Source organism: Numenius arquata, chromosome 14, assembly GCF_964106895.1.
Source record: "Numenius arquata chromosome 14, bNumArq3.hap1.1, whole genome shotgun sequence".
NCBI classification, from domain to species: Eukaryota; Metazoa; Chordata; class Aves; order Charadriiformes; family Scolopacidae; genus Numenius; species Numenius arquata.
In genome coordinates this window covers 9,215,180-9,238,822 of record NC_133589.1, presented here as the reverse complement: position 1 = coordinate 9,238,822, position 23,643 = coordinate 9,215,180, and the positions used below count along the sequence as shown (strand labels likewise).

The window sequence follows — 23,643 nt, the reverse complement described above, 5'->3', positions numbered from 1 at the left end:
GCTAGATCTTTGGGTCTGCATGAATCATACCTCAGGAGTTATTCTTTTAAGTGTATTTTTTGTAAGTGTATTTCTTATAACCTACTGTAAATATCGGTAATCATAAGACACATGTATTTCTAGGATTATATCAACTGTGCTGAAGTGTGGGTGGAATACACATGCAGACATTTTACGGTACGTGAAAATTACTTTATTTCCTTTGAAGGTTTTCTGATACAGATGTCGTTGCTATATTAGCAGTTTTATTAAAAATGGAAAAACTATGACTATTCAATATAAGTGTGTCGGACTTCAGTAGTGAATGAAAAAATGTATTTCCTTTCATGACAGATGAATAGGGACAAATAATGCAGATTTGAAGGAGTCTCCACCACTTCCCAGCACTGCATATTTCTTATCCTTTTATTTTAATGGCAGATGGACCAGTTTAAGTAAGGATTTACTGGAGCTATGGCTGAAGTTCCTGGCTTAACTAGAGCTCCATAGAAACCTGATGCTTTGGCAAATGAAAATAAATTATCCAACTGGTTTTCAATGACTTGGTTTATGTGCTGGTTTCATTACTGTATTTTGTAACCTCATTTTTTGCTACACAGAAGCGAGAGGTCAATACAGTTTTGGCAGATGTTATCAAACACATGACTCCTGATCGGGCATTTGAAGATGCTTACCCACAGGTAAAGAACTTACTTTGGGAATTCTGTAAAAATCTGATGTGCATTTTCTTAGATGAAATTAATTCTTAAACATTGCTGATGTCTCTTGCCATAAAATAATTATTTTTAAACACTGGCTATAATTTGGGAAGCCTTTTGGAACGATATAATGCTGTGACTTGTTCCTTCCATTTTCTCTGCACATCAATCTTTTGGTCCAGCAAAATGCTAAACCAGAATGATTTATGTATTTAGAATTAGCAATAGTTAACTCTTACGTCAACAGTGGTATCCTGCTGAAGAAGATTAGCAATCATGGCAGGCTGTTTAAACAGAATTAAACCATAAAATAATCCATCTCTACTTGACATTCTTAAGGCTTCAGTGAATTACCGTGTCCAGTTCTTGAGACTGCATGCCAGGTGAGAGATGGATTAGTTAAAGTGGTTCTAGAAGGTTTTTGTGGTTAAAAGTGCCTACAAAAGAAGATTTAACAAACTGGTTTGGGTTTTGTTTGTTTGTTTTAGTCTAGAGAGCTGGAGGATGTGTAGAGTATAAATCAGAAAAATCTGCTTAACTATAAAAAATAAAGAACAAATAAAGCCTGGGCAGGCTGGTCAGCCTCTGTTCATATGAATTCTTAAGAGCATGTTGGAAAAACGTCTGTAAGGAACAGTAGAGCTCTAGTTGATCCTGCTTTGGGGAAAGAAATTACGTCGATGAATGCTTGAAGTGTCTTCCAGCCCAGTTTTCTATGAATAACTAGAGAAGAATAATTTCTGGTGTGCTTAGTCTTGATTTAACTTGTATTACAATCATTTCCCCTCTCTTTTTTTTTCCTTTTTTTTCCTTTAGCTGCAGTCAATTATTCGGAAAGTGATTACCTATATCCATGACTTCTCTCTGCTTTTTTCAGTGGTAAGTGATATTCTGTTTAATAAAATGTTAGGCAGAGCTATTTTGCACTGTTTCTGCAAGTGAATTTACCTGACTTGGATATTTAGATTGTTGGCAAGCTCACATAGTGAGAGGATGTTTTTTCAAGTAGATAGGTTCAGAAACATTTGGAAAGGTCTCTGCTGCTTACTATTTAAATTTTGTTATTCCAACTCCAATTTTCTATAATCTTTTTTTTCTTAGGCTGTTAGATCCTCTAAGTTTGTTTGTTACTATGGTGTAAGTGACAATCAGTGGAAGATAAAATACCATTTACTTGTGTATGTGTTCATGTAATTTCTCGTAGCCATTTCTGTGTTATGATATATACTTCACATGCTTTATCATAGGGCTTAAGTTTAGCACTGAAACAAAGTGAAACTTAGAGAGGTCAGAAACTGTGTATGAGGGAGAGAGGGAGAAACAAAGACAGCGAGTGTCAAAGTACTGAAACCGGTTGAAGAGTAAAATTCAAGAGTGATCCTGTGGATTTGGAGTTAAGTCTTGTTCACAAATTGCTCAGATAATTCTGAAAAACTTAACCTTACGTTGAGATGATACAGTAACTAAGTATTTCACTATCTTAGCAACCTAACCCCTTATCTTTGAAGACAATTTGAATACCTTGGGCCTTCTTAAGTTGTCCTGAATACATGCAAAATGGTTGCTGGCTTGTGGACTGTTCTCATTGGGTTTAATATCCTACCTTTTGTTCCCATTAATGTCTGAATTTATCATGATCTTAAGCTGTTTCAAGCATATGACTGCTTTTAAAATTTTTGCAACATTTTGCAACAGTTCTGTGTTTTGTGTTTTATCCTGGGTCTCTGCAGTCAGTGAATTGATAGACCTCTCAGCCATCGGTGCTTTTCCATTTGTTCCACTCTCTCATCCTTCAAGATGAATTACTGTCTTCAAAAAATATTAACATAATTTTAACTAAACCAGCTGTGATTATAAACTTATCCAAAGTATTTATTGTTTTACTGTGTAGTTTGTAAAAACAGCTAATTTTACTTTTTTATACATTTGTACTTTTAGGAGAAATTCTTGCCATTTCTGGATATGTTCCAGAAGGAAAATGTGAGAGTGGAGGTTTGCAAGTGCATCATGGAATCTTTTATTAAGTAAGTGGAGAATATTCAGATTAAATGCACTCTGGGGGATCTGGGGAATGTAGTGGAAGATTGCTGGGGAAGATGAGTCAGTATATAGGCCACTTAGCTTGTGAAGGTGTTCCAGGCTATGGGGAAAAAAATGAAAATGTGTTAATCTATTGATTGACTGTTTAACTGTTCACAAAGCTTAAATTGAAATAACCATATTCATGCTGACTTGCTGTCCATTATCAGAATAGTTGTTCTCTGAGCTTTTTAAAATTTATGTTGCCTTAGTTGGTTTTATGAAATTTATTCCAGCTGATGTGACAGCACAGAACTGTTACCTTGGTACAATGGAGGAAGAGAGACAGTCTCTTGTTACCCAGTTTTCTACATAATGGAGCCTGTATTTCCCTACTTAAAAGTGAATGTAGAAGATGAGGCTTCATCTTCAAATATTGTAGAAGTCAAGCCGTCCTTTTCTTTCCAAATAATTGTCAGGTTCCTTGAAACATTTTTTTCTTTTTCACCTTCCCTTCAGGTTATTTATATACACTGCTAAGCCAGCCCAAGCCTTCTCTTCTCTGGGCTAAATAGTCCCAGCTCTCTTGGCCTTTGCTCATATCAGAGATGCTGCAGCTCCTTAATCATCTTAGAGGTGCTCGGCTGCACGTGTGCCTCTGTACCTAAACGTGACATACATCCTTCCTGTCTGTCCATCCATAGATGAGAAGCTATATTGCTTCTTGGTAGATCTAGGATTGCTTTTTTTTGACATTCTTAGATTGCTTCAACATATCACAACTAGCTTCTTTTGTCCCTTAAGAAATCAGACTGTGGCTTGGAAGTAAAGTTCCAAGTATTAAGATAATTTTTCTCGACTGGCACTTGTTGGAATTGTATGTCTATTAACCATGTGATCTTTGGAGATCTGTTGGTTAAAAAATGAATATAAAACTTCTGTAGTGTCATACAATGCTGGTGATTGGAATTACGCATTAAATCGGTGTTATTCTATTCATTGTTTTTCATTTTGACAGAGCAGGATTTTTCATCACTTTTTCTAAAACATTTTATAGGCATCAGCAGGAATCTACAAAGGATCCTGTTATACTCAATGCTCTTCTGCATATCTGCAAGACGATGCATGATTCTGTGAAGTAAGATTAACTTTACTCATACTAATAACTATCGTTTATGCAAAGTTTGGCTGGTTGGTGTACAGTTTCCCACTTCTGAGGCTGTTTGTTTCACGTTGGATTAAGACATGAATCCAATTAGTGGCGAGGGAAGTGCTGTGCAGTGAAGTGGCAGCACATACCATTTGCTCTTTAATTACTGCTTTATTTTGAATACTGAAGCAGAATTTTAAAAGGAAAGTAGCAATGTTTTTTTTTAGAGTTTTCAAGTGAAGCAGAGACACGAAACAATCCAATCCTTTAAAAATATTTTTGAGAGTGAAATCAATGTAATCTTCAAGTTATAGTGAATAATAAACTACCTTTGAGATTTAAGTGAATGTGTAGCCATTAAAACACAGATTGCCATACTTAATTATACCTTTTTTGGGGGCTGCTTTTTTCAGCCATTACAAAGGGGTGTGAAATCTTTAGGACACCTGGAAGACCTCTAGGAACTTGAGTAGGGGAAGCAAGAACAGAGGAGAAGCTCTTGAACCATCTGTGTCTTTCTCTAAGTCCTCTTCTTCTCTTTTTCCTTTGACTCTGAGTGCTGAGGTTGTGAAGGATCCTGGGTACCCTGTTGCATCCTCGCTGTTGGAACAGCAGTTGTGCATAGCTCAGGACGTCTTTAATTTTCTGTGCCAAATGCCTTCTGATATGCCAAGTTCTTGGCGATTATGACTTGACAGTCTGCCTGTAATTTCTATTAATATTTATTTTAAACAGATTTATAAATAGGATAAAAAGGGGTTTGTGTGCCAAAGTTAGACTATGATAATTTTCTTTCCATTTTTTTAATACTTTGAAGTAGAGTGTCTTAGAACACTGGTAGATACTTGTAAATCAAGCTCGTGCGATGTGAAAGAGTTGTGGGTAGGTTGTAGGTAACTTGCAAAAATCACACAGAAATCTGTGTCTGACTGAAAATAGGGCCAAAATCACAATGCTGTAAGTTTTAGATCTTAAGAGCAAAAATCTCCTTATTTCTTCCAGTGTGGGTTGAGTAGAATTGTAAAGGCACAGTTTCTTTTGGTGCTCTGAGCCCAGAGCCTCTTAGTACGGCAAATGCTTTAGGAAACTTGTAACTTTCTCAGCCTTGATATGCCATGAATGCAAGATTTATTGCCAATAAAGAAATCAGATTTGGCATGTAATTCCAATTTATACCAGCTAGAGTGGTTTATTTGGGTTAGAGCACCTTATTTGGCTGTATGTTGCACTAAAAGCCCCTTCAGTCTTTAAATAGAACAATATATTGAAGCTCAAACAGCTTATTAAAAAAGATTAAGCCATTTATGGCAATCCATATTTGGTACTTCCTCTGCCATTTTGCCAAAACAATTTTGATAGTTTGCCAAGATCCTTAAAAATCCCTTAAACCAGCAGTTCTTTTCGCTGAGATAGGGCAGTCTACATTGTTTGCTTGGTTCTGTTGTCTCATCTCTTACTGGCAAATCATCATAAATTCTAACCATCTTAAAGTAACTCCTGCATCTATTTTTACACCCTGGTTCAGAAAGCTCCCAGCCCATTGTGTGGGGCTTGCTGACCCCGTAACAGCTGCTGGAGGATAAAGGCTGTTGCCTTTAGACTGGTAGGGGTCTGATTCAGAATTGAACTGGAAACCTATAACTGACCCGGAGATCTCATTACAAGTCTTCTGAGCCTTTCAGAGCCCATCAGTTGACTGTCTTGATTGGCAATGCACTAATGAGCTAATCAAGCTGAGATTTTCTTTCCTCCTTTACTGAATTTGTATAATAAAACTATTGTTCTCTTCCCATCTGGTGTCTGAGCTAGGAAATTGGTAACTGATACACTAAAGGTCAAAGCTGGAGCCAAGTATATGATAGTAAAAGGATTAAATTGTATTAGTTAATTGTAATTTAACTTTTTGTTCATCCATTTTCAGTGAAACAGGTTTGACTTATTGGATTTTCACAGGATGTAAATTTGTTTCAAATCAGATTTGGACTCTTGCTATAGAATAGGTAACTGTGATAATCTTGAAAAGAAACTCTTTTGACATATCACTTCAGTTCTTAGTAGAATATCAAAAAGGCAGCACTGTAACAAAGTGACTAATTATTTTTTAAATTATGTGGCAGGGTTAGTAAAAAGCAAAACAAAGCAACCCCCCCCAAACAATAAATTAATGTTGTTTCTAAGATAAATACATGAACTATTACATACACTATTTAAAGTGTGTTTTAAAGGCTTTTCCCCTTAAATAGGATAACTTTCTTCTAAGAATATATTTACTAATTTCTTTAGGCTTTTATAATCAGTTCCTACTCAAGTTCTCATGTTGTAACACAAGACTGAAGCCATTTGCTTGCTGCAGTAAAGAACATCAGCTTAACTTCCTTGTCCTCGTGCCAAAATCTTAGTTTCTGTAAAATTTAAAGACACTCTTAGCAATTTTTACTTTTTCTTTAGATTTGGAATTTAGTTTGGTTGTCTTGGTGATATTCATATTAAATTAGTTTTATTGCTTTATAACTAAAATTACAAGCTTAGGGGTCTTAGTGTGCAATAAATATTTTATATAGACATAACATTTCAATTAGTACATATCATTTGAACCTTTACAGATAAATAAGATAAGCGATATTCTAAAATTTACCGTATAAATTTTCTTTTATAGTGCACTAACACTTGAGGATGAGAAAAGAATGTTAGCAGCTTTGATAAATGGGTTCATAAAAATGGTGAGTGACAATAGTGTGTAACTGTTGGGGTGTACCTTAGAGCTTGGATTTTCAGGAGATCCCCATGGGAAACAGCTGCCTGGGTAGCTGAATCAGAGACCGTGTCTGACTTCCTTAAGACAGAAGCTGACATGCTGCCATATATGAGTTTAAGGTGCACGTGGTGTTTAATCGTATTTTCTGCTAGTTTTTTAAATCTCATGTAAAACATGGTAAGTATTTAAAAGTTAAACAGCAATTAAAGTCTTGCCTATTACAGCATCAGAGAGGTCACTGATGTATGTGAATGAAGTTCCACCACCCAGCTCTAAATGGAACCAATACCAGCTTTAAAAACCACAAATATAACTTGTTTTTATTCTTATCCTTATCTTATTCTTATCTTTAACCTTATTTACAAATAAGATAATTTGTATCATCAAATCAGTAGTCCCAAAAATACTCCAGTTGTATTGTCTTGAAATTAATTTTTAACGCTTCCCTCCCTCTTATTCCAGTAAAATCTTTTGTTCTTGTCTGTTGTGTTTGAGATGTCAAGTTGTTTTAGGGAGATGTTCTCAAGCTTTTTTTCTTCTCTAACCAGGTACTGTCAAAGTTTGGCTTTTCTTTCACGTAGTCAGAGCTGACACGCTTTGTCTCTACTTGTCCTCTTTGTTCTCTGTTGCAATTTTATGAATTATCTCTAGATGGTTGCTTTCACTTCAGCTATAATAATTTAATGTTTTTAATATAATTTTTGTTATTAAGCTTTATATGCAGTATAACATTGTATCATTTCCTTTAGGAGGATTTCCCACATTGAATCATATTTGATGTGGCTTTATAGTCTTGGTTTACGTGGGGGGGAGGGGGATCCCATAGCAGCAAATATCTAGTTATATATTTTAAACTATTTTAAACAGATTTTAAGATGCAGAGGGAAAAGCAGTTGTAACAGTCATCCTTACAGTCAGGCTTTTTTGTGGAAAATTTTATATTTTTAGACAAGCTTTCTTGAGACTAGGACTCAAGAGTCAGCAGTTGCACAAATAGAAAAATGGCAAAGGCAGTTGTCTGCAATGTAAGAAGCAATCCTTTGTTTTCTGGTGTGGTTCCTTTGATCTTTCACTGTATGGATTAAATGCGATTTTTATTTTAATTCCGTAAAAACTTCTTTTGCATGTGGCTTAAGAAATAAGAAATAATGCAACCTTTATTTCTGTTAGAAAAAAAAATTCCATTTGAATACATAAATGTGGACTGCCTGGAGACTGTTTCTCTTGCAAGGCTTTTAATTGGCAACTGAGACACTCCACCTGACAGCACTTGGGTTTTTAAAATCTGGAGGGTTGGAAGTAGGGTGTTCTCACACAAGGGCTGTTTTTGATTTCTCTTCTTTCCTGCCAGCATGCAAGATTGCAAGCTTTTGCTATACAATATAAGCATATATTTATTAACCAAACTCGAGGAAAACCTGCTTTTCTTACTGGTATATCTAGTTAGGAAAATGCTAATTTCTCTTGGAGCCCTTTAGCATCTAGAAATTACAGCACTCTGAATACAGATTCACTGATCTATTTCTATTTTTCTGGGATTTTTTTGTTTTGTGTTTTTAAGTATGAACTATACCAAGCCTTTGTCTCTATTCCGTAAAGAATCAAGAGTTTTTCTAGTTTTGAAAACATTTCACAAATCTAGATTTAAATTTTGGTTTTTTGATAAATACTTCATCTGTAGAGTAGAAGATTATGTGGAGTATGGACAAAAAAAACCCCAGCAAAATGTTGAAGTTTCCCTGAAAGTTAAGTACTGGAATCCCAACTGTTTAACAGACAGAGCTTCTCCAGGTGCTATTTTGTTGTTAATGGTGGGGTTTTTTCTTGCCAATATATGGGGGGTTTGACTTTTGAATATCTGTGGTTTATCTGCATGCAGTTTTATATTTCACGAAGTTAATGGCCTACAGTGGTAAAATCTAGGGGGGTTTTGTCTTTTATAGGTTTCATTTGGCCGTGACTTCGAACAACAGCTGAGTTTCTATGTTGAAGCCAGGTCAATGTTTTGCAATCTGGAGCCTGTTCTAGTCCAGTTGATTCATGTAAGCTACTGTTTATCTACATTATCATAATAAGTGGGGATATATTTGCAGTTCTCCCGTTCCCTGTCCAGATCATTGGTTTGTCAAAATAAGTCTGAAGTCTTTTTATCAGGTGTTTTTAAAGTAGACTTTGATCTCATCTCTCATTTTATCACCCCTAACTCTCTGAAGTTCTTGCTTGACAGGCATCGATGGTATCATTGCAACAAAGAAAACTGGCTATCTTGCAAGATATTTCATGTCTAATAAAATAAATGGCACTTTTGTGCATTCAGAATTTAGGTTCTCTGTTCTATAATCCTCCATCTAGGAGAGATTAGACTGTGTCTCGCTGCAGATACAGGCAGAGTCCTGCTGTGTTTGGGAAGGTTAATCTCTTCTCTGTATTGAGTCACACGTCAGGTGAGCCTTAGCTGCAGCTGACTCCTTTGCAATATTGTGTCTTCTCATAAATCCTCTTACGATTTTGGTTTTGTTTTTTTACTAAGTGTGTAGCTAGAAATCGTGATTTTTTTTTTTTACGCCAGGAAGGAGGAGATGACAGCACTATAGCTGGGAAGCAAGGGAGGATCTAAAGCCTTGAATAAATCAACAAGTCTGCATTTACAAACCTTCAGAATAATATTCGCTTTAAGGAAGAGTCACTATAATTCTCCAAGTGAAAATTAAATACTACAGTGAGAGCACACCATATTGGGGTCACTGTTGATGGTTTCTGTTCTCTAAATGCATGCAGTAAAACATGCAGTTTGTGATTTGCCGCTGACCTAATAAATCTATGCATTTTTCTTAATTATTTGGTTTTTACATGTAGTCTGTGAACCAACTAGCAATGGAAACAAGAAAGGTGATGAGAGGAAATCATTCCAGAAAGACTGCTGCATTTGTCAGGGTAGGTCTGACTCCAATAAACTTTGAGACTGCCTTCTTAGCAGATAATGCTATCTGCTGCCACCTATGTTTATAATTTTTGCAAAAACAATATGTTAGTATTTTTTGATACTGCTTGTAGTCTCATTTTCTCTTGGTATCATTGATCTTTACTCTCTAAAGCTAAATGCTGCCATTTAAGAAAAAAAAGACCTAAAGCATCTAATAACAGCTTTGTGTTAAAAAAGAGCAGCAAGGCTGACTCCCTCTCCAAAGGAAGGTTCATTGGAGAGGTGTTTGTGTGAATTCTAGAAAGTTCAGCTTTTCAAATTATATTTGAAATAAAACACTTCATTTCTGTGTAGCTCAATCACAGAGAGAATGAGAGATAGGGGGGAAAGCAAATATTTAAAATTCTGTCTCATAGTATCAGTGTTGATATGCTGAAATCAGTATTTGCGTTTCAAATAAAATGCTCCTTTCAGCTTTTGTGCCTCCGAGTTTATATAGAGGCGGTCAAATGAGCCCTGAACTATGCACAGGCCATGCAAGTTGCTGGTGTTCCCCTCTTCTCACCTGAAATTATCAACTAAGATGTCTTCACCTTCATGTGTTGTGAGGGTGTTTGCATATGCTACTGCTAATTGATGGATTTTTGTTCATGGCACCTGTGCATGGTGTCCTGGACAAAGGCTAGCTAGAGTGACACTGGCCAAATTCTGTATGCATGGGAGCCACTCGCTCCTTCTAGGTGTTTGGGCTCCCAAATAGACACTGTGCCCCTGCTCTGACCAGTTGTCCCCAAGAACCAGTAGTCTGCTTTTCTAGTTAGATTTTGATCTTGAGCTGCAAGCTGGTTACTTGAGAGAGGAACTCTTTGAGCTAGTCATAGAGTAAGTTTTGAGCTAATCTACTTATAATAACGATAATTAGTAATAATAAATATTGTTATAATTATTGACATAACAATGAAAATTTGAAGTTGCTGATTTTGGATGCACATACTATTTGCTTTTTATTGAAAGTCTTTCCCAAAACTGATTTACAGATTTTAATTCCTAATGGTGTATAAAACCAGTAATGATAGCTATAACTCTGAGTTAGCAATTTTCTTCAGTTTCATTTTTTTTATTTGCTTTAGGCTTGTGTTGCCTTCTGCTTCATTACAATTCCATCTCTGAACAGTATTTTCACACGTCTTAATCTGTATCTACACTCTGGACAGGTTGCTCTGGCAAATCAGTGCCTTTCACAAGGTAAGGCATGAATTTGTCTGCTTAAAGGTTCTCTTATTTCAGAAGTATTTCTAGCTGTGAATAACAACTTGGTTGAAATCCTAAGTCATATATTTATGATGTAATTAAAAATACAGCCCTATTTTAAGCAGGGTTACAGTGATTGTCATATTAAAGCAACTCTTCAATTCTAACACTAATCCTGTGATTTAAATAACCAAGACAGCTGACACTAGTTGACAGTCATTGCTATGAGGTAGGTTGTCCTAAATTACTTAGAAATTATGGAAAGCATGGAATGTTTTTCTCCTGCATAATTATGCAAGCACTCTAATCACAAATGATGTGCTTTATTGTAACTATGCAAAAAGAAACAAGTGCATCTGTGTAGTAGTTCACAGGCTGACAAAATCCTGCAACAAGCTGGAAAAGAATTACAGTTTAGGTCAATGACACCAGAAACTTGCTATCAAAGCATATGTGTGATAAGCGCTTAGCTAAGAAATATACCACTATATTAGAGTGAAACAATGGAGTAACACCAGATATTATGAAGAACAAAAAATATATTTTATTTTTTTGATCCGAGTTATTGATTGAAATAGGGCCAGTTTTTAGCTATTCTGTTAGCTCTGTCTTAAGTAATTGGAAATTCTGACAAAAAGTGATTTGGGGGAAAAAAAAATGGAGCTACTCTGGGACTAGAATGAGCATTAAGTCTATATCACCATTTAATATGATCTTGTTCCTGTCCATAACACAGATGGAAGACCTATTCTGAAAGTCGTCTCATACTTTTTAACTGTTTGCAGTGTCTTTCTTTTCCTTTTTGAAGTGATGTGATTCTGCTTTGTTTTGCAATTTTAATACTGACTTTAAACGTCTGCTTTCCAATGGTAAATGCTTTTCCTTGACATGTTTTTAGTGGAGGTGTGAGACTGATAAATTGGATTGCTTTGTGACATCTTTTGTTGTGACTATTAATTCTTTGTTTTAGCTCAGTGCTTCTTCACAGGAGCTTGTTTTCCAAGCTCTGCATTAACCAGTAAGTTCCAGCTGCACAAACATGCTGACTTGGGATGCTGATTAAGACTTTTTAGTACAGGGTGACTGTTCTATTTCTTTGTTTTGAATCTGGTGCTTACCACTAACAAAGCAGAGGGATTTAGAGTAAAGCTGGCTGTTGTGTCCAAGCATGTTGTGCAAATAAAAGATCTGCAAAGTCTGTTGTTGTGCAATTAGCATTGTGCAGTTTCTTTGTAGATAATAGAGTTTACCAAAAATGGACTCACTTTTTTTCTTCCTATGGTATTTTGTTTAATTGACCAGTTTACCTTATCCTTTGTATCAATGTTTGTTATTGTTGCTGTGTTGCAGTGCGTCTCTTGTTGGAAGCAAATCCAAAGCAGTTTTTCTGTAATATTTGATCTTTGAGGACTGTGCCCTACCCATGTTGGGCCCAACTCTGTGGTTTAATTATCTTTCAATTTATGAACTGATTTTCCACTATTTTTGTGACCCAAGTCTTCTCTGAGGAAGACTCCTGGGCCCCAACAATTGTCCAGATTTCTCAGTGTGAGAAGTTATAAATGTGCGCAGCTGCTGTTTGACAGGTGAACACAGTGCACTCGCTAAACAATGGATAAGATCCCCATTCTGAAATCTTTTAAGGTAGCAGGTATATGCAAAGTATTATGAACTCAGTCTCTAAAATGTATATTTATTAACTACTCTGTCCTGAATTTTAGACCCACAAGCTAGAGAGAGGAGTATTTGGTCCATTTCAGCTTTTGTTGAAATGAAGCACGTGCAAAACTCTGGTGTTCAGTAACTCACTTCGATTGCCAAGGTTTTATTGTTACACACTTTTTCCTTCCTTAAAAAAGCTATTTTGGGCATAATTTGTATTCAGAGACATGTCACTTGCATGAGTAGTTTAGCAAGTGTTAACCAGTCAGGCAACAGTGACACCAGTCTTGGGACACTTGTTGTGAACTGTCTTTGCTTATTCTGATGTATTGTAGTCAGATAACGGGTCCTTGAAAGTTGCTTTTAACGCAGTTTAATCTGTATCTCAACTGAATGCATTTCATGTGTATAAGAGTTACTGATTTAATTCATAACAGCAAATTTAAATCCAGTGAGTTAACTGAGTCAAACGATACCAATTAGACACTGATCTACTAAAACCAATGCAGCATGAAGTGAAGTTTTAAGAGCGTGCAATTAATGACAGCATTAGGCTAGGAAGTGAAATTTCATGCTCATTGGAATTAGCTTAATCAGTTTCAAATTGGGAAGAGGAATAAAACTGAAAGGTAATGTACCTGATCTGATAGCTCAGGCAGTAGTGGGGCAGGCACGTGTGCCCATGCATTGTGGTTTCTCTTTAAACATTCCAGCTGTTGTTTTTAGTGAGTTAAATTCGTGTTGTTTTTTTTTTTTTTAATTAAGTTCCTACAGGGAGTCTAACTATTTCAGGGAGTTGAATTTTCACTTAAACATGGAAGAAAATTGAATTTCACAGAATAGACTTCTGTAAGCAATTGGAAGATTTCTCTAAATTGCCAATGTATCTAACTTGGAAAAGGAGTAGAATTACTTATTGGGTTAGATAAGGGGAATTTAAAAGATTGCTTTTTAATAAAGAGGATGTGTGGGTCATAACAGTAAATAAAGTTTGCTGATTTGAGGATTGCATTGATAAACTACCATGAACTGGAGAGGCACAGCTCATCTGCTTATACTGGGAGGAGTCTGGTTTTGCCTCATTCCCAGGCTCAGGGGCAGGAACAGAATAGACCCATCGGTTCTAGTGTCTCACTGTTCCAATTTCCTCTGTCAAATCCCAGCCTTGCCTGCTGGGATTCGCCACGCTGTTAATCAAAGCAACTGTGTGGTGCTTGTTTGAACTCACTCAAATAATTCAGTATTAGAAAAGTGTAATTGTAATTTTTCTTGGAATAGATTTTCTTTAATACAATTAAATTAGAAACATGAATTTAGAGGCTCATGAAAAGTCCAGTATTAATACAGTAGCGGATGTCCGTCCAGGTATGCTGTTCAACATGTATCAAACATTATTGTTTCCAGCTCCCAAGGGGTGCTTTAAATAAAATGAATCTGTAATTACGTTTGGAATGTTTTAGGTGATTTTGTTCTGGATGCATAGTTTGTACCTCTGGAGAGTCCATTATGAGCCCACCTTGGAACAGAAGATGCTAGATTTTAGAGAGATGTACTTTCCTTTTTTTTTTTTTTTTTTTTTTTTTTTTTTTTTTTTAAACCGAGCCACAGAACGCTGCGTGCTGCCAACATAGAATAATAAATTCTCATCGGTCATGCTTTCTGTCATAGGGAGTGCTTGGACTAAATTGAGATTAAATGCATGCCCTGTTGTTTCACTCTTCTGGATTTTTGAGTTATAGGCATTATTTTAATTGCACATATTTCCTCCCTGTGAAAATGCTGCTTTTGCCTGTCAAAGAACAGACAGCATAATTTTTTAATTGTTGGTCACAGCATTCAGCAGGTGGGTAGAGATGACGCAACTTTCTGGTAATGTGTGTTGAGTGGCATTTTTATTTTAAGGTCTGTGAAATCCTTGCCTGGCTTCAGAGGTAACATTCTGAGTGAATAAAGTAATTCAGCTGATTCTGTGTGAATAATTTCACTGGGATATTGTTGAACATATCATCATCAGAACTTCATAAAAATTGAGAGTCTTTATCCCCCAAATCAACTGACACAGATCTTTATTTTGTTTAGCGTATGATTTGAGAGAGACAACATCTCTGTCTCTGTAAGCTTTTCAGACTAGCGTTTCTGATCAGTTTGTCAGTTCTTCATGTTTGTCTGGCCCATGACCTGTCTTTGAAAGTGTCTGGTAGCATCTAGTAAGAGAATATACAGGAAACAATAATGTAGAATGATGCTTCCTAGCTTTCAGCTGCAGGTGGTCTAAAAACATCCTTCAACAGAGGTTGCATGTGGATCATGGTATTTCATAAAATAGATGGAACAATCCTTACGAATTTGATTTTTTTTTTTAATCAATTTTTACTTTTTGGCCTTTGTTACTTCATGTGACAGTGAGTTCCACAGTTACATGCAACTTGGAAATGTACTACTTAAGGATTTATTTCTGTATGGCTTTTAAATACTAGCTGAGCATTGCAGTGCATACATCTACTAGTGATACTGTGAAAAATTCAGTCGTTCTTGGTTCATTTTCCTCATGCTGCCTATGAGATGATGTAGTTGATAAGTTCCTGTAGAATTTGTGTTGGTATCATTTTTTTTTCTAATTAGGAAACGGTTCCGTGCCTTAGCACCTTTTTAATCTTCTTTTTATCCTTTTGGAAATGGGAAGATCAGGACTGCATTCCAGGTATAAATGCAGAACAGCTATGTAAAATGACACAATGACGCCTCAGTTTTCCATTACTGTCCTAATGATTCTTATAATTGCCTTCCCTTTTCAGCAGCTGTTTAGGATGTAGTTTTCAGGAAACCATCTATAATGACTCCAAAATCTTTCATGAGTGTAAATAGCCTATTTAGAGCTTATCTTTCTATAGTTATAGCAAGGGCTGTTTCTTTCCCCACATGCCTTACTAATATTAGATTTCATCTGCTACTTTATTGCTCAGAATCAGGAGCTCCATCTGCGATGCTTTGCAGTCACGTTCCAGACTAGTCTGCAAACATTGTCACCTCCCGGCTCATCGTAAGGACGTGTCTATCTGCAAAACCTTAAGGAACGCAGTAGATCCTTACTGTGAAAACTTTTTATTCCTGCTCCTTTCCCCCTCCACCCCATCCTTTATTAAGTTATGAATCCTCAGGTGGACTTTCCTCCTTATCTTTTGTCAACTTAGTTGTTTTAAGAACATTTTTTATGAGGGACATTGTGAAATGTTTTTTAAAAATCTAAATATTTGCATTGGCTGGGTCACTTTTAAACATAAACTTGCTGGTTCTTTGGAAAACTTGAGAGACTTGCGAGGAATGATTTCTTTCTGCAAAAGCCATATTGACTCTTCAGTGTTCTATCATGTTTTTCCATGTGTCTGCTCGTTAGATTTTTTTTTTTTTCCCCCACCACCTCATATAACAAGGAGAAACTACAGTATTTAACTGCAGCATTTATTATTTCAAAGTTTCCAGTATTGCTAATGGAACTCTCAGTGAAGACTGATGATCATACTTTACCTCACAGTCTTTAGGGATTACATGGAATCTAGAGATGCAGGCTGAAATTTGTGGTGGTTTTTTGGGGGTTTTTAGGGTTGTTTTCCTTGAGGGGAGCAGGGGAGCATATGTTCCGTTTACTGATTACAGCTGAAGGATAACATATCTTGTATCCAGTGTTCTTGCTCAAACTGTATGATCTCTCTGTACGACTCTTCCCTTTCCACTCACGTCTCTGTGTGCCTTTGTCCGAAGTACTAAGGCCTTGCAAACGATCTATGGTCAAGCTGTTCTGAAAACCAGCACTAGCAAGCTTCATCCACGTAATTACCTTTTTATCTGCAGCTAATTTGTAGTATGAATTAGTATGAATTAAAATATTACATTCCAGTCCACCAAGCAGCAGTGCATTTATTTTCTTATTTCATCTTTGTTACTTCAAATAACTCTTTGTTACTTCAAATAACTTTCTGGATTGGAAGTGATGTGTAGAGAGTTTTAAGACAGAGAACGTTCAATAGCTCAAGGGAAAAACACATTTCAACAACGTGGCAAAACTCCCACAGTGACCTCACCAATGTGAGGAGGAGGAGGAGTTCCAAATGTTTACTGTTTTGACAACCAAGCATTGAAATGTGTTATTTAACAGAGGCGAAAAAAAAAAGGCAACAAAAAAACCCCACACTTGCTTTCCATTAATTTTTTGCGCTGGAGTACAAGGCTTCTTTAAATTTCCAACATCTGTCTGATGTGGAAGCAAAATCTTTGGAGTATTAAAATATGCTCGACAGTGTTGTAGGACACAAGTGATGTGGAATGCAGAAGATGGCATATGGTCCCCTGGTTTTGTCCTTCTGTGGACTTAGCCTTGTGTAATTGTATCTGTGGTTAAAAATAGTATGTTTAGGTATGTCGGACTCGCTCCCTCTTGCTCTTTGAAGGTGGACTTAAGGAGCTTAATTGTTTTCCCATCTCTAATGGCTTTGTTCCTCCTTGGTTTTTTGCCTGCCTGAAACCTTAAATTAGTACATTTTAATTGAGTGTCATAGATGCAGCAAATGCAAAACTAAATTTTCATATGTAGAGAGATTGATATATAGAAAAATACGGAGCTACGTATATTTGTGTGTATGTGTAATTAAACGTGTGTGTGTGTACCATCATGAATATTGACAATAGCAAAACATTCAACACCAATTTCACTTGCTTTTCCTGTAGGAGAGTATTACTGGAAGTGCTGACTTGGATATCCAAGACTGTTAGTTTTCATAGCCTGAAGGTCAGCATGTATGCTCGGGGGAAAGATCTGTAGGATTATGGTCAACCAAAATGAAGGAGCTGCTGTGAAAGGATAAATCTAGCGAAGCATGAAGTATGTCATGTTCGGAGCGCTGCACAAGATATTAACAGCAGGCTGGGAAGACTTTATCATCATGATTTGTTGTAGTGCGCAGGCTGCTCTCCCCTTATCCAACTTAACCGTGGCTCACTTTAGAAGCAGGGTTGTACTTGAGGCAGATAAGAAAACAGCATCCTTCGCTTTTTTAATTGAGAACATAACATCGTTGTGGTTTTCAGTGCTTTTTAAGTTGTTCCTTATACTTTTTGGAAGCCAGGAAAACCGAGTGTATGGGTTTCTCTTAAAACATCTCTACAGTAATAGCTCTATAAATTGACTTCTAAAAGATACAGAGAAAGCACTGTTGCAAACCTCATAATTAGTGTAATTCAGAATTAAATATTTAATACTTATTTAATACTTAATATTTAATAAAATAGCACTCTGTGACAACCTATTTAGTGAACTTTTTCTCCAAACTCAGAGAAGGTGATGTATACTCTGACACCTCTCTAAAAGTGAATAGCCTGGCAGCATTTTACAGAACAGTTAGTTTTCTGCACACTCTGTAATAAAACCTTTGCGTTAATGTGAATTTACTTTATTTTTGCTTCTTGCGAAGCACATATACCTTGGATGAATGTGCTTTTAGTGTTCCAATGTAAGAACCATTTTGTGGTTAGCACGGATTGGCTGAACTCGTAGCAAAATGAATATATTCTCCTGTGCCAGTACTTCTGGATGTACCGAAGTGAAATATCTCTCTCTTTAACAGAAAATGAAACTACCTGCTTTTATGCTCCATTGCTTTTGTGGATTGCCTTGCTCGCTGTGTGAGGGGCAGGAGAGCCAGTCAAGGAAGAAGAATTCAAAGCGTGGGGGCAGGAGTCTGGCAGTGTCCCCACTGTGCTGAGACGGTGGGGGTTGGAGGGTGACTCTCAAACAGCCCCGTGGCAGTGGCCGGAGGACAGCCGCCCCGTGGGACTGCCGTGCTTGGGGAAGGAAAAGATGCTTCCCCTCCAGTACCCTCAAAGAGGAGCTGGGCATGATGCTCTTACTGGGGGTGGGGGCAAAGGCGGGAGCTGAGGTCTCTGAAGGTGCTCAACCAGATGAGAAGGCAGTTCTCGTTTACTGCAACGGCAGGAGGTCAAGAAGACTAAACCAAATCAAATTGCAGTTATTCCTAGCGAAGACGAGGTCTGGAGTTTGTGCTCGGGCCGAAGTTTAGAGGAGAGTGTCTCGGACTGATTGCAGGGAGCGCAGGCAGTAAATGGGGGTGAGGTGCTTTGCAGCTCTTCTCTTTCGCTGCGGAGACCGATTGCTGCACAGATCGTTCTTTCCCATTATGAAATAACTTCAGAAGGCAGGAGTATTCTCTGCACAGATCTGGGTACTTTGGTATGCAGGCTATTTTCTGAGACACGTTTTTTTCTTTGTCTGGTCACATGTTTTGATTATATGGTGATGTGGGGCATGCGGGGTTTTTTTTTTTGCTGAGACAACTGTGGAAGTGACAGGGATTCATTTACTTGTGCTAGAATGAACATCTGCTGCTGCTTTCCTTCCTCTAATAAAGCTCAGAGAAAGATTACTTACCTTCCTTTGGGTTGGCTGTGGAAACTTACATGTTGTTTGAAATAAATTTGAAACATTCTTTCACCTCAAAATAAATGTGCAGAGTAAAAGGAAGTATGATGTCTGACTGAAGGGGGCTGCCTTCTAAGCACTGGAAAGTTCAGAAGGGCTCGAGCGCTTCTGTGCTGAAAAGAAATAAGAGTCAGAAGAATTACAGTTTTTCCAAAGCACGTGTTTCCCTGGTATTCCTCATAAGCTTAAATTAGATATCAGTTGGTACTATATTTAGCAAATTTGCTTGGAGTCTCGTGCTCAAATGAATTTTTCCAGAGCAAGCTGCGCTCCTGGAAATGCCCATGCCTGCCCGTCAGTGGTATCTCCGTCCCAGAGCGTAACACCTCCTGGCTTTCACCAAGAATTCTCTTTTTCTCTTTGCTAAAACTTGATTTCATGGCCTCAGTCTCTGTTCCTGTAAAATAAAGACACAGTATTAATTCTGAAGGATGCGTTGAAGTATATGGCTAAACAACTTGAATGGGATTTGGGTACTTGGATATTTTCAAATGTAGCCAAGAAAGTGCAAAAGAATGTTGCTGTCAGACATTTTTTTGTGAACTCTTAGCATGTACAGGAGGTCTTCTAGGTAAGAGGGAAAATAATGTTGTTTTAAATTTGTGAATATTAACTTAATAAACTGAGGAATAAATGTTCTAGTGTTGTTTGGGGTGGGTTTTTTGGGGTTTTTTTTGTTTTTTTTTTTTTTTTTTTCCTTGGAGACATGACAAAGAGTTATGAAAATCCTCTTAATAGCTATTTTGCCAAGGCCATAATGGTGGATGGTTTCTGTAATTCCTGTATTTTGATTCTTTCCAAGAATCAAAATATCTAGGTAACCAGCAATATCTCAGGTTCTGGTACTATATTACTTTTAATGATTGTAAATACTTAGGGAAATGAAGTTATCTATACTTCCTTATAACTTTAACAGCCTTTTGTGAATGAATTCGTGAAATGTTAGCACGATCTAATACGCTTTTGTCCTCCCTTTGGATTTTCCATTCTCCTGGCATAAGCATTTCTTCCCATAAGTCCATTTTGAATTGTGTGATTTTTTTTTTTTTAATTATATATGCAATATATTTGAAACAATGGTGTCCTCTTCTTAAGCAAAGGAAAAGAATTACAATTTCAGAAGTCTCAAGTGATATGTGAACTTCTTTTGAAAAAAACAGCATCACTTGAATTACCAGAGGTTTTGACTGCTGAGTCTCGAGTTTCTCTGCAGTTAAGCGTATGTTCATTTTCTGTGGTCTATTTGAAAAAAAAATGGAAGCAATCACAGGGTCACAGGCACGACTGCCATCGCAGCTGGAGTGATAATACAGCAACTATATTTTTATTTTCTAGCTGATGCTTTTTTCAAAGCTGCAGTGAGCCTTGTTCCTGAAGTGCCAAAAATGATCAGTGTTGATGGAAAGATGCGACCTTCTGATGCCTTCCTCCTGGAATTCCTTTGTAATTTTTTTTCCACGTTGTTAGTTGTTCCGGTAAGTTGTATGTGTATGAATAGCACGTAGGCTTTTGACTTTCCTGTTTAAAAATTTAGAGTAGACTGGGCTTTTGGGAGTGGGAGAGTGGTTAGCTTTCCGTGAGCAAACTGAACTGATTTACTCGTTGCCTGCAAAATCATTCACCCCAATGCAAAATGGGGGGCCGGGACAGTTGTTCGGAGGTGGAGGAACAGCATTGCCTCTCTCAGTAGCACCTTGCGCTTCACTGGATTTGGGGCAGAGTGAAATCTTGCCATCATTTAACTGTGTAAACATCATTTACTGTTTTAGTAAATCCTTGCAGAAAAGTGGTATTTTAGCTGAGCGCTCATAAAATCTAATACCCGAGGAGAGGAAAAATATAGGGCTCCAGTTTCTATTATTTTCAGTTAGTTTCTTTGTTACAGGTTGCCTAATCTTTTGACTGAACACAATAATTAGAAATTAGAAGATATGTTTTGGCATAACCTTCCTCCTCTGATTAATATTTAACAAAATACTACCATTCTACACCTTCCAATTTTTAACCAATTGTCAAGTTTAAATAGATATATATATATATGTAATTTTCCTTCCTATATTTTCATCTATAGCTAAAAGATGAGGAAAAATGGTAAAAAATCTGGAAGACTTGAGATAAAACTTACATAGCCAAGGTATTTTGATGACCTTAGAAAAGAAAGGCCTCTGATTGTCAAGATTTCACTGCACTAGAAACCTAATGCCTGAAGATTTTATCTCCCTCTGTTAACAGCTCTGGTCCTCTCTGAGAAGATTCTTCTTTCCCAGCAAGAGTTGGCTTAGTATAATGGCATGTTTGAAAAAAAAGGAAAAAAAAAAGTTTGAGGCTTATTCATTTGTTCTTAGAGTAGGTTGTTCCTCCTCACCAAAACATTCCTTATGGTTTCCTTCTTCCTTTCTTCTTTGACTGCATGTTTGATGAAGCAGCGTACAGTGTAGTGCTGTCCGAATCCTCATCATCACGGCAGTGTGTTCCCCTTTTTCCAATGGAAGGGGTCTCCCCAGCCACGTGTGTTCTGCACCGCGGAGGTGTTGTCAGTTGCCACTGTGATGTGTCACTGCTGTCCACTGACTGCAGAAGACAGACTTTGGAGGAAGGCTATGTCAGAACTGGATGCTCCTCAGAGAAATGCCTCAGATCATTAAGGGATGATTGAAGGAGGGAGATTTGGCCTCTCAGATTCAGTAATGAAGAAAAAGTTGCAGTGAAATAACCAGGATTCAGAAATTAGCTTTCATAATTTTTTTCTCCTATATACTGTACAGGATACATGATCAGAAGGAAATGTCCCCAGTGGGCTCTGATTTGTCCTATGTATGTTGGTATCATTGCATCAACTGCCAGCTTCAAATAAGCTGGATGCAGTCTTAAAACTGCTTGCAAAAATTCATAGCTTATGTAAAGCAAATGTCTTTATAATTATATTCCTTTCATATTAAAAGATTGTTGATTGTCTGTAACTTTGACTTCCCAGTGTAGGTGTTCTTCTGAAACTCATAATTACATGAGTAATATACTTGTTTCTATGGCTTACTGACATTCTTCTAATAAAAAGAATCCTACCCAGTGTGTTTAATTTTAGAGGCTTAGCTGTTAAGAAACTGACAATTAATTTTGTACTAGTCCCCATGACTAGAAAACAAAGCATTTCAGCGTTTGTCTGTGGAGGCTGCCTAGATCAACTTTACAATTATGGGTCAAACAGGCCTGGAAACATCAAGGAAACTGGAACAAATTTTTGAAAGGATTTGCTGGAAGCACACTTCAGAAAAGTAGTTGTCAGTTTTAATTATATAGTAGTTTTTGCTTTTCTAGAGCTAATATTGTGACTCTAAACCCCTGAGTGACCACAAATAATCCCATTTTTCTTTTTGGGGTTGTTGTGTTGTTTTTGATTTATCTCTTTTCTTTCCTGTAGGACCATCCAGAACAAGGAGTGTTGTTTCTTGTGCGAGGATTACTAAATGTGATCCAGGATTATACTTGGGAGGATAACAGTGATGACAAAGTCAGGATTTATACTAATGTTTTGCATCTGCTGTCTGCAATGGCTCAAGAAGCATACATCTACCATGTAGATAAAGGTAATACGTAAGGGTGGCTCTGGATCCTTGCGTTCCACCGTGCAATTTATAGTACTGTGTTATCACTGTTCCTAGTTAATGAAGGTAAATGACAGTCAATCTTACAGAATGGATCCTTTTCCTATGCAGGTCCAAATACTGTAACTTAAAAATAATCACAGGAGGTGGCTGCCAAGCAGAATTACAGTCTGTTCTCTAAAGTGAATCTGTGCAGAGTGGTTTACTTAGTTTGTTCCTGGCAGTGTTGATGCAAATACTTAGAGCTGTGAATTTTTCAAGTAAATATAAATACAAAATACAGAATTTTATATGTATGGAGAGTTTGGTTTTTTTTTAGTCTAAAGTATCAACTTGGTTTACACTTACGTTGGTGTTTCCTTCACATTTATTAACAACTCCAGTTTTCAGCATGTAATGCCTAGTCATCATTATTTAGATGATGTATTTGCTGCTTTGAAGGCACTTTCAGTTCTGGAAACTGTAGCGGTAACTTACAAAAATCTTCAGAATAGCTAGGAAAAAAATTCTAAAGATTTTGCATTTTGTAAAGTGGCTGTAGTCTTTTTGTAATAAAATTTTGATTGCTCTAAAATTTGAGTGTTTGCCTTCTGATCATAGAGAGGTTACTAAATTAAGGTAGAGTATTAATCAAGTCTTTTAAAGCATACTGGCAAGATTAGTTAGTCTGAGAGGCCACGCTAGTTTGTCTTTTTTTTTTTTTTTTGGTTGCACAGGGCTCTCACAAAGTGGCAGGCTGGAATATATTCTGCAGTTTTGGTGAATAGTCCACCAGAGTTACCAACCGTGACAAAATATCTCTTGCAGTTGGCAGCACAGAAGAGAGTTGTCAGTTGAACAACTACTCTATAGTAAATATACTGTTCGAATTCTGTGGAAACGTGGTTTAGCTACTTTTTCTTTCATTCCATTTTTTGTATGACAAAAATAACTGTATAATCCCCAAAGGAGAAATTTAAATTAATTAGATTTCAATGGAGAGAAGCATGGAAATATAAACTAGTAATTTTTTCCCTGTATTTGGATGATGTTTGGTTTTTGACCGTGTACCTTAGCTTCTTAAAATTGAGTTTACTTGGGAACAAGGGATCAT

The 23,643-nt window shown here is 36.9% G+C and overlaps 1 protein-coding gene across 1 annotated transcript in view; it reads left to right on the top strand.

Annotated features, from left to right (window-relative positions):
- VPS35L (VPS35 endosomal protein sorting factor like) overlaps positions 1–23,643 on the top strand; it is a 53,863-nt gene that overhangs the window by 21,004 nt on the left and 9,216 nt on the right. Inside the window, exons 18-28 of the mRNA XM_074158582.1 lie at positions 124–177; positions 600–680; positions 1,515–1,577; positions 2,637–2,722; positions 3,775–3,855; positions 6,524–6,587; positions 8,566–8,664; positions 9,479–9,556; positions 10,676–10,790; positions 20,284–20,423; positions 22,367–22,532. Coding sequence (XP_074014683.1) covers positions 124–177; positions 600–680; positions 1,515–1,577; positions 2,637–2,722; positions 3,775–3,855; positions 6,524–6,587; positions 8,566–8,664; positions 9,479–9,556; positions 10,676–10,790; positions 20,284–20,423; positions 22,367–22,532 — 1,027 coding nt within the window. The remainder of the gene's footprint in view (positions 1–123; positions 178–599; positions 681–1,514; positions 1,578–2,636; positions 2,723–3,774; positions 3,856–6,523; positions 6,588–8,565; positions 8,665–9,478; positions 9,557–10,675; positions 10,791–20,283; positions 20,424–22,366; positions 22,533–23,643) is intronic.